Source organism: Lissotriton helveticus, chromosome 12 (genome assembly GCF_964261635.1).
Source record: "Lissotriton helveticus chromosome 12, aLisHel1.1, whole genome shotgun sequence".
In the NCBI taxonomy this organism is placed as follows: domain Eukaryota; kingdom Metazoa; phylum Chordata; class Amphibia; order Caudata; family Salamandridae; genus Lissotriton; species Lissotriton helveticus.
In genome coordinates, this window is record NC_136073.1 from 836,010,541 (window position 1) to 836,023,758 (window position 13,218).

Consider the following 13,218-nt stretch of genomic DNA (forward strand, 5'->3'; position numbering starts at 1 on the left):
CAGGGATCCATCGAAAACGTTTCCTCACTATCCATAAAAGTCCAAAACATCTCCCACAGTCTGCATTCGCCTGATCCTGCATAGAGAGAAAATCGCCTATCAAATTCCACGTGCTTAGCTACTCTTTTTGACTTGGGGGCAGGACGAAAAGCGAAGGCCACCACTCGCCATTTCCCACTATTTTGCCCCTCCAAAGAGCAGTATTTTGGTTTTGTCTGCATTGCGTTTCAGACAATGTGTTTGCATCTATCTGGCTATATCGGATAGGCAGCCAAATAGGTTCTCTTGTGTCTCTATGTGTCTCTCGTCTATAGAAATAATAAGCTGGGTGTCATCAGCATATGCGAGGATCTCAAAGCCCCAGGTCTGAACAATGCCCACCAGAGAAGAGGCATAAATGTGAAACAAGGTAGAGCTAAAAAACGACCAATGAGGGAGGTCGCAGTTGGAAAAGCATGAGGGGTGGAATTGAAAGGGGTCAGTTGTATGGAGTGGGATCTATTGCTCAAAAAAGATCCAAACCACTGCAAGGTATCAGAATGCAGACCGGCCTCATGCAGCCTATCTTTTAATCGGGAATGCAACACCATACAGAAAGCTGTGGACAGATCTCGTAAGATTATGGCTACTGTCATATCTTGATTTTCTTCTGGTCACACCCATAATCCATTGGTTTAATTGTAATATTTACATTTCGATCTCTAGAGTGCTACTCAAGGAATCTGTTTCATCCTCAAAATGTCATACTCAATCGAGACAGCAGTGCAGATAGCTGGGCTGCTAGCTGTGACTTATAGCCCGAGGGTCTGTAAAGAATTGCTCCTCCCAAGATAATCGTAGAATTAAGAGAGAGCTGATACAACATTATCTCACAATCCCCCACTGTGGTCATGCTCACCTCCCTGCGCTCGTAAATAGCTCTAAAAATGATTGACGCGCCACCTCCCGGTCTGCCATCGCAGTTGCTCATTAGTATACCCAACCGGCACCACCAATGCTAGCTCAGGCATAGAGTAGCTATCAAGCCATGTTTCTGTAATAAAAACTAGATCAGGTTTAGAGGTGTTAATAGTATCCCAGATTTCCATTCATTTTTTGGGGAGAGATCTGGCATTGGCATATATACAGCTGATTTGTGAATCACATGTAGCAGCCTCGGCCCCTGAAAGCCCATTCACTTACCTCGAGCATCTAAAATGCGATCTATCTGCCCCCTTCCTCTTATACATAGGGTTTTTTGGTACCGTCTCTAGCTCCCTTTGGGGTGAACAGCCCCACTTACAACTCGCACAAGAAAAAGGACTGAAAGCCACCCCATGAGCCACTTAACTACAACTCGCCATGTTCATGCCATTTAGGTCCATAGCAAGCAAAGTCTCATGTGAAAATCTAACCCGAGGTCTCTCACCTCTGATGAAACGTGCAGGGGTCCTGGCGTTTGCTGATGCTCGGGTGCCGACTGGTGCAGACGGGCTTTCCTTTGGCGTGCCAGTGGCATGCCCCCTGCGTGGATGTGCAGCACTTGCGTTTAAATCCATATTATCGGTCTAACAACTAGACTGATAACACTTCTACCTTCTGCCCACTCCCAAAATGGGGAGTATCAAAAACCGCCTTAGCGGGGGCTAGCAGTGGAGCACAGTGGGCTAACGCACCACTGGTCCACTGTCTCACACTGCAGACACCTAAAAAACAGTAAGTCCACCTGATCATCCCAGTGTCTGCAAAAGGTTGGTGTGCAGAACGTCATGACACAACGAAACAACATAAAGTATTTTTAAAAATCCCCTAATAAAAGTAATCAACTAAACACAGACAAAAATAGAATTCACAAGCAGTTCAACAATTATTTAGCAGCAATCTATAGAGCAGCATAGAATTAGTTCTACTAATTGAATTCTAATTCAAGAGTCATGACACGTTTGCATAATCAAACTTTTTTCTTTTTGTTTTTCCTTTCTTCGTTTTTATGCCGATGATGCACAGAATCGGCAACTAGCTTGACAAAGCCAATTGGTCAAAAACTTTAGACTTGTTGGTTTTGCCAATGCTTGATTTTCTTCTATTGCATAGAACAGTTAATGAATAATACTATCAAATTACAGGCTGCTGTTCCAGCGTGCCTCGAACATGTTTTTTTAAAATACTTTATTTTATTAATAAAAAAAATCAGCTGTTTAACATAGATGCTTGTGTTTCTTATATCTTGAGGATTAAGGACACAATCAACTACATATAATCGTGACTGAGTTAAATAGGTTTTTTCCAAGGGTGAAAAATGATGCAATAATATTTTAGTAAGGAGACCCAAAAATGGCTGGCCATAACTGTAAGATCTCACCAACTTGGAGAGCTCGTTGTCATAACCCACCAAGACTGACACAGCACGTCATCCACCCGAGGTAGTTAGATGAGAACCATGCGATTAGTTGACATTAGCAGTTTGTAACAGATGGGAGCCGGGAGTTGTAGAAAAGTATATAAGCACCTTTAAAAAAAATAACCATTAATTTAAATATTAAAAATCAACAAAATGTGCAGTTCTTGCAACAAATTAAACCACCTCTCAAAAGGCGTCCACTGTATAGCTCCTTTGAGCCCCAAAAAGTTGCACTGAAATGATTTTTCTCATCCTGGAGGCCTAGACACTAGTGACTTTCTCTCCCCCTGTTTCCCACTCGCTGGTCTCTCAAAATAAGTCTACGTTTGCTTGGATACATGCTGGTTCCAACACTTGTGAGTTGCATTTAAGTGGTCAGGCTTTAGAAGATGGAGCTTGGAAGAGCAGATGCAGTCTTTATGCCGGAGATTGGTTGGAGCGGTTATTTAAAGCTGCCTATAACTTCAGAGTCTTTGACACTTCCTCCCATGAAGGTTATATCTTCTGCACATAGTTTCCTGGGAATAGACCCTCCTTTCCATGTAGCCGGCCCTTCCACCATCCTGAGGCATCTTAGAACAAAACACAGAAAACGATTTTAAGCTAATATCAGCAAAAACAAAATTCTGTCAAATACTTACAGATCCTCCAAGCATTATTTTATTGTGGTAAAAGGTGATGTTAATTATTTCATCAAATAGTGTAACCATCTTAAAAAACAAAAACTTGCATTGGCATCCTTTTACGACTGATTCAACTTGGAGTAAAAACAAAATAGTACGATCACACCCGTGGTGCTCTTGCTGAGCAAATTTAGTGCACGATCCACAGTTTCACCTGCTGTATGGTGATATTTCACCACTGTAGTCTTATTAGACTTTTTTTATTATTCACTTTTTTGAATGGGGTTGCACCTCTGTGAGCCTTTCTTTTTTTGATCAATCCTACACTTCACACCCCAATCTTGTGTTTATAGACTGTTTTCCAACATACTCTAAGTTCTTCCATTTCTTGTTTACTTTTCAACCACAGTTATTAACTGGTATGATGTACTTCAAATTGAACTTGTACAGTGACCTAATATTACTGTTGGTAAAGGCACACTTTGTAAAACTGTTGAGTAATAACATCTTGGTTGTGCTAGCTTGTGCATCACCTCTGGGTCTATGGCAGTCTTGTCAGTATTCCTACCATGATCATGCTCACAATTTTTATTTTGTCCCTGGCTGGAGTATAATGTTGATAGTCCTGTTTATTTATCGTAACATCTGGGGATATCCGCAACTTTCCCATGCCCGGACTGATGCCTGGTGTTTGGAAGGCAAGGTGCTGCAATAGCACCTGCCATCCTCTCCTGCACTTACTGTCTCTGCATCTCCCAGGTGACAGCTTCTCCTCCTAGTCTACCCTGCTCTTCCCTCTTGGTACTTGTTTCCGTGATGGAAATGCCAGCTTTGTGGCCCTGGCAGGGGATTAACCTTCACAAAATTGCCGTTAAACACATTTGCAAGTGTGCACGTTTTTAAGGAAATTAATAGACCTTTCTCTACATCTATTGTTTGTAAGATCATGTGGCTCTGAGAACTGATCGAAGAAAAGCTTTCTCCTTTTTCGTTTGGAGAAATCTGAACTTCGGTTGATGTCCATGATTGTATATTTAGCTAGAAGATATTGTCATTGATTAATCTATTTGATTCTGGATTCTCATAGGTAATTATACTTTTTCTCTCTCACTTTTGACCCAACCTGTAAAAAACGGACCCCTTTGAGATATGTTAAACTTCTTCCTACTGAGGAGATACCTATCTTGTGGCTTGTTAAACTTAACATAAAAGTACTCCACAGAGAGCTCTGAAAGGATGCCAGTTGAGTATTGCAGCCATTACCCAACGAGGAGCAGGACCCAATGATAAAGCATGCAACCTTGGTGGGTGAGGGTCCCTGTATCCTAGGTAAGGGATGCCCCTAAACATTGGAACATCCCCGGTGTAGAACTGATCTATGCCCTACAAACAATCTAAACAATTTTCATTTCATTTCAGAATTCATACTTTTTGTTATATAGTGTATATTTACTTGAAACCCCAGTTCAACATTTTGCGGGTTTGCTGTGAATTTATAAACATCCCACCCATCTCCCTAGTCCCTAGCAACCAGAAGCCTAGTCTGACTAAGATTTGTTTTTAGGTGCCTGTTGTAATGATGATGCGAACAGATGACAGGATACTTCGTGTTGGTTACAAATAGGTTTAATGCAGGACACACCCGAGCACAAGTCTCGCTAGCTGACCAGACCACTAACTGACACTAGTGGAATTCTCCAGGTAGAAGTCAGAACATACATAGGCATTGTGGTAGAGAGAGAACAAGAAAACACAAAGAAAGGACTAAGACAAAAGACAACCATATTACATGAAGAATCAATGTATAACACATCTCCCTCCTTTATAGAAAAGAAAAGAAATAAAGGAAACAAAGATTACTATACAAAAGACTGCAACGACAACCACAAAGACAAAAGAGTATTCAGAGACACAGAATGAAACGAAACACTCAGATGAAATGAAGAATCAATGTATAACAGTGCCCCATCTTCGTGTGCTACAAAATGAACTGTCTGACTCTTCCACAAATGATGGAGCAGGGTAACATCAAGAATCCACAAAGTTATGTTGATTTCACTCTTAAAGGTTTCAGCTTGACAGCACATTTAGAGTCATATGAACTAGTTACTTGTGTCAAAATACTGGTCGTAATTTGCAGCCAGTATTTTTACGACTAGTAAAGAATTTTAAGAACTAACCTATGTATTAATAGGTAATTTCTTAAATTTCATAATCATAGTAGGTCCGAATATGACCCATCTCATGCTTGTTAATGAGATAGGTTGCAAATTTCAACTCACTACGATTTGCAGCCATCATAGAAACAGTGGCCTGCTGGAGTCAACAGACCACCATGTCTGATTGCTTTTTAATAAGGCAAACGTTGTTTCTAATGCAGCCCGTATACCTTATGGAAACTGACCTGCGTTTAAAAAGAAATGTTTAATGTTTTTGTTTGTTTAGGAGGAGGTATGGGTCTCTCTTATATATGTTTCTTTATATATTCACAAAGGGAAAGAGGGCCCATCTTTTGTGAATGGGTTACCAAGTCTTATGAGGTGTTTGTGACTGTTAAAATGCTTAATACATCTGACCGTAACTTCTTTGTTTGTTAGTTTTAAAATGTTTTAGGATTGTGTTTTAGTTAACTGCCTAGTTTTAAAACACAAAACTGAAAATATTATATGCTATTTTCATCGTTCGTTTGCTACTTTTTTAAAAATTAAATGAAAAAATTTGTATTTTAGGCTGTGGGTCTGGATCCCACACACACACTGCTGTTTATGACTTCAAGGAGACTACTCAGTTTCTTACATTAAAAAGCTACACATATATGTTTCCTCAAAAATGGTGTTTGACGCACAGAACCACTTTTCAGCTGGCATCCCTTCAGTGGCAGACATATGAAAAAGGCTTTGTCACATATATGTGAATAACATTGGTAAACTCCGGCAATCTCAACTTTTTCGGTATGGAATTTGGAATAACACATGGACTCAGTATTACTGGGACATTTTCAGCATGTGGATACTTATTCTGGGTCCAATCATGGGCGCTTTCCCTCTTCCACCTGCCACCTGCTAAGCTCGTGGTAAAGTGGGGCAAGGGTGTAGGCACTGGAGTGAATCAAATAAACAAATTCTTACCTTAATTTGGTCTATGTGCATTTGCTCGGAATCACTGATCCTACAACTAGTGCACCAACATGTGTTGCATTTACCCTACAACTTTTTTACCAACTTGTGTTTCTGCTCTCTGCTCCTCTCGGATGTAAGGTGTGCCCCCCACAGCAGCTTGTCCTTTACCTGTTAATTGTATTACTCGTTGTGTTCCATTTGTCTGCGAGTATTGTGACTGCAACTGTTTGGTATTTTTACTTGATATCGTTACTGGAGTTTTATACTCCCTTTCATCCTTGTGTAAAGCGCTCTGATATCCGTCGGGTACATGTTCGCGCTATATAAAACTTTTATAAAATTAAAAAATTAAAAAAAATCAGAGCAGGTTTCTGCAGAGCTGCGGGGAGCATCCCCATGAATTTGCCTCAGACCGCAGACTCTGCCAGTACTGCCTTCAGTTTTAGCTGGCGCAGATCCACACCTAGTAAAATCGGTTACTCCATAACCTGTTGGGTGGGGATGGTATTTGGACAAAATAATAATTAGAAATATAGAGTTCCGAAAGTATCAGAAAAAAAATTGTTATACAAAAATATCATGACGCAGAAATATTATTGTCAAGAATATCGATTTTTCATGTAAGTAATATTGTTTTCAATAATATCGTTATTAATATCGTTTTCAATAATATGGTAGTAAAAATATCGTTTTTTAATTAGCTTCATGTGTGTTAGTTTGTATATTAAATTATTAACTGTATAATTGTTAATAATATTTCGAACTATGGTTTGTAAGTGTAAGTGATTTATGTTTTTAATTTAATTGCTAATAGTAATTTTTATTGTCTTAGAGGGTTGCTAGGGGTGTAGGGTGGGAAGTTAATTAGTAATTTATTAATAATTTATTACTCATTTAATTGCTTAATAAAGATGGACATTGTGTAATAATTATATTTTTTAATTTATATATTAGGTGTGGGCTGCTGGGTTTGTTGGGGTATAGGGTGGTAAGTAAACTAATTAATAGTACATTTATAAATAAATACAATGGTCATATTTCTTTCATATATATTAGGCGCAGGCTGTTGAGCTTGTAGGGGTATAGAGTGGGAAGTTAGTTAGGTAATATTAATGAATGACCGTTATTACTAATTATTTAACTGATTAATAAATATGTAAATTGTGTAATAAACATATTTTTACGTTATATATTAGATGCGGGCTGTTGAGCTTGTAGGCATGTAGGGTGGGAAGTTATTTAAATAAAAATGAATGTACAATTAACAATGTAATTAATTAACAAATTGTTTATCAATTATGTAAATTGTGTAATAATTGTTTGTTAAAGTTATATATTAAGTGCGGGCTGATGGGTTTGTAGGTATATAGGGTGGGAAGTTACTTATTAATTAATTATTAGATTATTAATTAATATTTAACTGATTATTAATTATGTTAATTGTGTTGCATTTATTTCAATTTCGTTATATTGTTAGTGTGGTCTGGTAGATTTGCCAGGATTCAGTGTGGTAAGTTAATTAAGTGATAAATATATGACAATTTTTTAATTAATGACTAATTAGGAATTATTTTACTAAACATGATAATTGTTTTTCATTTCTATATATTTATCTCTGTTTTTGGTTAATTAATAACGTTCATATTAAAAGTTGTATATTTGGTATAAATTAATAGGGTAATGCTTATATATGAAAGTGAAGTACTTTCCCTACTGTAGCACAGACTGGAATGGGAATAGTAATTGTTATCTCTCCGAAGTCCAACGCTTTCTGTACTGTTGCACAGACCGGAGTGGGAATAGTACATTTTACCCCTCCAGAGTCTGAGGTTTTCCTTACTGTTGCATAGACTGAAGTGGGAATAGTAGATTTTACCTCTCTGAAGTCCAATGCTTTCCCTACTGGTGCACAGACGGGAGTGGGAATAATAAATGTTGAGCCTCCGAAGTTCAATGCTTTACCTACAGTTGCACAGACTAGAGTAGGAATCGTAATTTTTACACCTCCAGAGCAATGTTCCCTCTAATTTTTTTCCTCTGTGTGCGGCAGTGGAGGGTCTCTGTGCGCTGCAACCATGGCTATGTGCGCCAGGAACCGAACCTCGCGTGTCTGCGGCGCCAAATGCCACTCGTTTTTGGTGCCCTCCTGCCCTCTGTCCCACTCCTTTTTGGTGCCCTCCTGCCCTCTGTCCCACTCGTTTTTGGTGCCCTTCTGCCCTCTGTCCCACTAATTTTTTTGGTGCCCTCCTGCCCTCTGTCCCACTCGTTTTTGGTACCCTTCTGCCCTCTGTCCCACTCGTTTTTTGTGCCCTTCTGCCCTTTGTCCCATCGTTTTTGGTGCCCTTCTGACCTCTGTCCCACTCGTTGTTGTGCCTTTATGCCCTCTTGCCCTCTGTCCCATCATTTCTGGTGCCCTTCTGCCCTCTGCCCCACTCGTTTTTGGTGCCATTCTGCCCTCTGCCCCACTCGTTTTTGGTGCCTTTCTGCTCCCTGCTCCCTGGTGTCCGTCCCTCCTCCCTGGTGTCCGTCCCTGCTCCACTGTGTCTGTCCCTGCTCCACGGTGTCTGTCCCTGCTCCCTGATGTCTGTCCCTGCTCCATGGTGTCTGTCCCTGCTCCATGGTGTCTGTCCCTGCTCCACGGTGTCCGTCCCTGCTCCCCGGTGTCTGTCCCTGCTCCCTGATGTCTGTCCCTGCTCCCCGGTGTCTGTCCCTGCTCCCTGATGTCTGTCCCTGCTCCCTGATGTCTGTCCCTGCTCCCCGGTGTCTGTCCCTGCTCCCCGGTGTCTGTCCCTGCTCCCCGATGTCTGTCCCTGCTCCACGGTGTCTGTCCCTGCTCCCTGATGTCTGTCCCTGCTCCCCGGTGTCTGTCCCTGCTCCCTGGTGTCTGTCCCTGCTCCACGGTGTCTGTCCCTGCTCCACAGTGTCTGTCCCTGCTCCATGGTGTCTGTCCCTGCTTCCTGATGTCTGTCCCTGCTCCACAGTGTCTGTCCCTGCTCCCTGGTGTCTGTCCCTGCTCCCTGGTGTCTGTCCCAGCTCCCTGGTGTCTGTCCCTGCTCCCCGGTGTCTGTCCCTGCTCCCCGGTGTCTGTCCCTGCTCCCTGATGTCTGTCCCTGCTCCCCGATGTCTGTCCCTGCTCCCCGATGTCTGTCCCTGCTCCCCGATGTCTGTCCCTGCTCCACGGTGTCTGTCCCTGCTCCCTGATGTCTGTCCCTGCTCCCCGATGTCTGTCCCTGCTCCCCGATGTCTGTCCCTGCTCCACGGTGTCTGTCCCTGCTCCCTGATGTCTGTCCCTGCTCCCCGGTGTCTGTCCCTGCTCCCCGATGTCTGTTTCTGCTGCCTGATTTCTGTCCCTGGTGTCTGTCCCTGCTCTCCGGTGTCTGTCCCTGCTCCCTGATGTCTGTCCCTGCTCTCTGATGTCTGTCCCTGCTCCCTGGTGTCTGTCCCTGCTCCCTGATGTCTGTCCCTGCTCCCCGGTGTCTGTCCCTGCTCCCCGGTGTCTGTCCCTGCTCCCTGATGTCTGTCCCTGCTCCCCGGTGTCTGTCCCTGCTCCCTGATGTCTGTCCCTGCTCCCTGATGTCTGTCCCTGCTCCCTGGTGTCTGTCCCTGCTCCCTGGTGTCTGTCCCTGCTCCACTGTGTCTGTCCCTGCTCCACTGTGTCTGTCCCTGCTCCCTGGTGTCTGTCCCTGCTCCACTGTGTCTGTCCCTGCTCCACTGTGTCTGTCCCTGCTCCACTGTGTCTGTTCCTCCTCCCTGGTGTCTGTCCCTGCTCCCCGGTGTCTGTCCCTGCTCCACGGTGTCTGTCCCTGCTCCACGGTGTCTGTCCCTGCTCCACGGTGTCTGTCCCTGGTTTTAGTTCGGTTGTTAACCGAGGCCTTTCCATTTTTACAAAAATTATATATATATATATATATATACTATTTTTATAAGGCCTTTCAACCTGCTCTCTTCACGATGGCCTGTTATGTTTGTCATTCGCATTTTATTACGCACACCATAGTATAAAACATGGATCAATGTGGGTCAGCCCGTTTTACCCTTTCAAAAATATTTTTGACGGCCCAGGTGCTTCTTCAGCAATAACTTTTTGAAAAATCTTGTTAATTTTTTCTGTCCGTGTTAGCTACATTCGTTTAGTCGTCTGTGTTATTTCTATACTAATGGTCTTGATGATCGTTCGTCTCTCCCTTACAGGACAGGAGAGCTGGAGGAAGGCAACGCAACACTCAGCCACAAACAGCCCCTCAGTAGTGCACAATGACGATTCTTACAGGGCACAGCTGCGGGGCTGATTGTAGGTCCTTTGAATTAGTATTCGTGTTAATTGCAGCGCACCTGGGCGCTACAATTAACATGAATACTAAAGGTTCACAATCAGCCCCGCAGCTGTGAGGTGTAAGAAAAGGAATGCCCTTTTGGAATGCAGAGTGTCAGACACAGCGTGTGCTAAAGCACACGCTGTGTTTGAGACTGCTTTTTTTTCTCAATCTCCCGCAACAAGGAAATGGCACTTTTTCGCGCCGCTCGCATTTTAAAAGGGCGGCGCGAACGGTGTTGCTGGAGTGCGCGCTAAATTCCGCAACCTGCGCGCTTAGGGTGACTTCTCTGAGCGCGGGCTCACCCGCGCAGCTTGTTGGGAACAGTGCTCCAGAGTCAAATGCTTTCCCTACTGTTGCACAGACTGGAGTGGCAGTAGTACATTTTACCACTCTGGAGTCCAACGCTTTCCCTACTGTTGCAGAGACTGGAGTGGGAATAGTAAATTGTACCCTTCTGGGGTCCATCGCTTTCCCTAATGTTATAACGACTGGAGTGGGAATACTATATGTAACCCCTCTGAAGTGCAACACTTTCCCTTCAGTTGCACAGACTGAGTGGGAATTGTAAATTTTATCCCTCCACAGTACAACACTTTCCCTACGGTTGCACAGACTGGAGTGGTAATAATCAAAGTTACGTCTTCAGAGTTCAATGCTTTGCCTACAGTTGCACAGACTAGAGTGGGAATAGTAAATGTTACCCATCCAGAGTCCAACACTTTCTCTACTGTTGAACAGACAGGAGTGAGAATAGTACATTTAACCCCTCCGAAGTCCAACGATTTCCCTACTGTTGCACAGACTGGGGTGGAAATAGTGAATTTTCCCCCTCCGGAGTCCAATACTTTCCCTACTGTTGAAAAGACTGCAATGGGAATAGTAAATGTTACCCATCCGGAGTCCAACACTTTCCCTATTGTTGCTCTGATTGGAAAGTGAATACTAAATTTAACCCCTCAGAAGTCCCATGCTTTCCCTACTTTTGCACAGACTGGAGTGGGAATAGTACATGTTTCCCCTCTGGAGTCCAACTCTTTGCCTTCTGTTGCAAAGACTAGATTGGGAATAATAAATGTAACCCCTCCGAAGTCCAACACTTTCCCTACAGTTGCACAGACTAGAGTTGGAATAGTAAATATAACCCCTCTGAAGTCCAACCTTTTCTTTACTGCTGCAGAGCTGGAGTGGGAATAGTAAATGTAATCCCTACTGTTGCTCACACTGGAGTGGGAATAGTACATTTTACCTCTTCGGAGTACAACTCTTTCCCTACTGTTGCATTGGCTGGCTTGGGAGTAGTAATATATCTATTATTCCCAGACTTTATTTTTTTTTAATATTGTTTAAATGTATGTAATATTATTATTTGTGTATTTGTTTAACTGTATATTATAAGTATATATATATTTTTTAGGAATATTTTTTTTATTTTTCCAAAAAGTTATTTCATTTGGTAATTTCTTTAATATTTTGCATTTGATTTGTTAATACTTTTATGCTTTATGTACTTGTATATTTATATATATATTTTTATATATATGCTTTTTATAAATGCAAAAAACCCAAAAATGTAATAGTTATATTATACATAAGTATATTTAATCAAACAAATATATATATTTGTGTGTATGTTTATGTAACTATATATTTATATATAATATTAAGTGTTAAATGTATTTAATTTAAATTATATTATTTTAATTTGTTAAAATATGTAAGATTTACTATTTTAAATAATATATATATATTTATAGTAAAAAACAATATTTTTGCATGTTTTTTAAACAATATTTTGTTTTTAAATTTTTGTATAGGTAAACAATATTTTTGTAATCAATATTTTTGGCGCAATATTTCTGTATCACAATATTGTGGACGCTGGGCAGCTCGTAGTCTAGCTGAATAATATTCCCCCACACTGTAGCGGTCTGAATGAGGCCCTTACTAAAGTGATGTTACAGCAGCTTTCAAAATGGGAAAATTAGATGAACATTGTGGCTCTGATCTCCAGTCAAATATTTTCGATCTGTATAAGACACATAAGTGTTTTTGTCATAAACGAGGAAAGAGTTGGGAAACACTGGACACAATTTAAGTGCTTTTGAAGAAGGAAGATGTGAATTGCACAGTGTCATTATATGTAAAATGTAGCCCCCTTATGTAACTGCCTAAATGGATCTCCAGCTGCGCTTATTGTGCATCACCAGCTAATATGAAGGGATGCAGAGGTCTGAAAAATAGCAGCGGAGCAATAGCTTATAAAATGCAAGTTACACAAAGTGCTTGGATAGTGAGTTCTTCCTGCAATCTATTTAAGAAATGAATCCCCAAATAAATAACGAAATGACAAGCACAATTGCTTTACTGAAAGGAATGTGGAACCACCTTCAAATAAATAATGAAATGACAAGCACAATTGCTTTACTGAAAGGAATGTGGAATCACCTTATAATAGTAGTTGTTATTCAAGATCTTTTGATTTTACTAAAATTATTTGCATAATATACCTTCTTAGGGAGGTTTTCAGCCATTCTTCTTCCTTCATGGGGCAGTTATTGTTTCTTTTGTATTCTGTCTTCCACTCTTGACAGTATATAACATGGAGCAATGGGTCAGCTCACTTCGGCCATTAGTTAACTTGACTGTGAGTAACAGCATTCCTCCCTTTTTACAAGGAGCACATCCACACATTAAGGGGCTGATTACGATCTCGTTAGGAAAGGCTCCATAAGGGATCCGGATTAAGCGAATCTGATTCGGAGCCTATGTTTCAGAACGAA

General features: G+C 41.5%; 1 protein-coding gene across 1 annotated transcript in view; it reads right to left on the bottom strand.

The window, feature by feature from the left end:
• Nucleotides 1-2,133: 2,133 nt before the first annotated feature.
• The window catches only part of MYO1F (myosin IF), a 241,558-nt gene continuing 230,473 nt past the window's right edge, over nt 2,134-13,218 (bottom strand). The window contains exon 28 of the mRNA XM_078670110.1: nt 2,134-2,952. Within this exon, the coding sequence (XP_078526236.1) occupies nt 2,876-2,952 (77 nt within the window). The 3' untranslated portion in view covers nt 2,134-2,875. The remainder of the gene's footprint in view (nt 2,953-13,218) is intronic.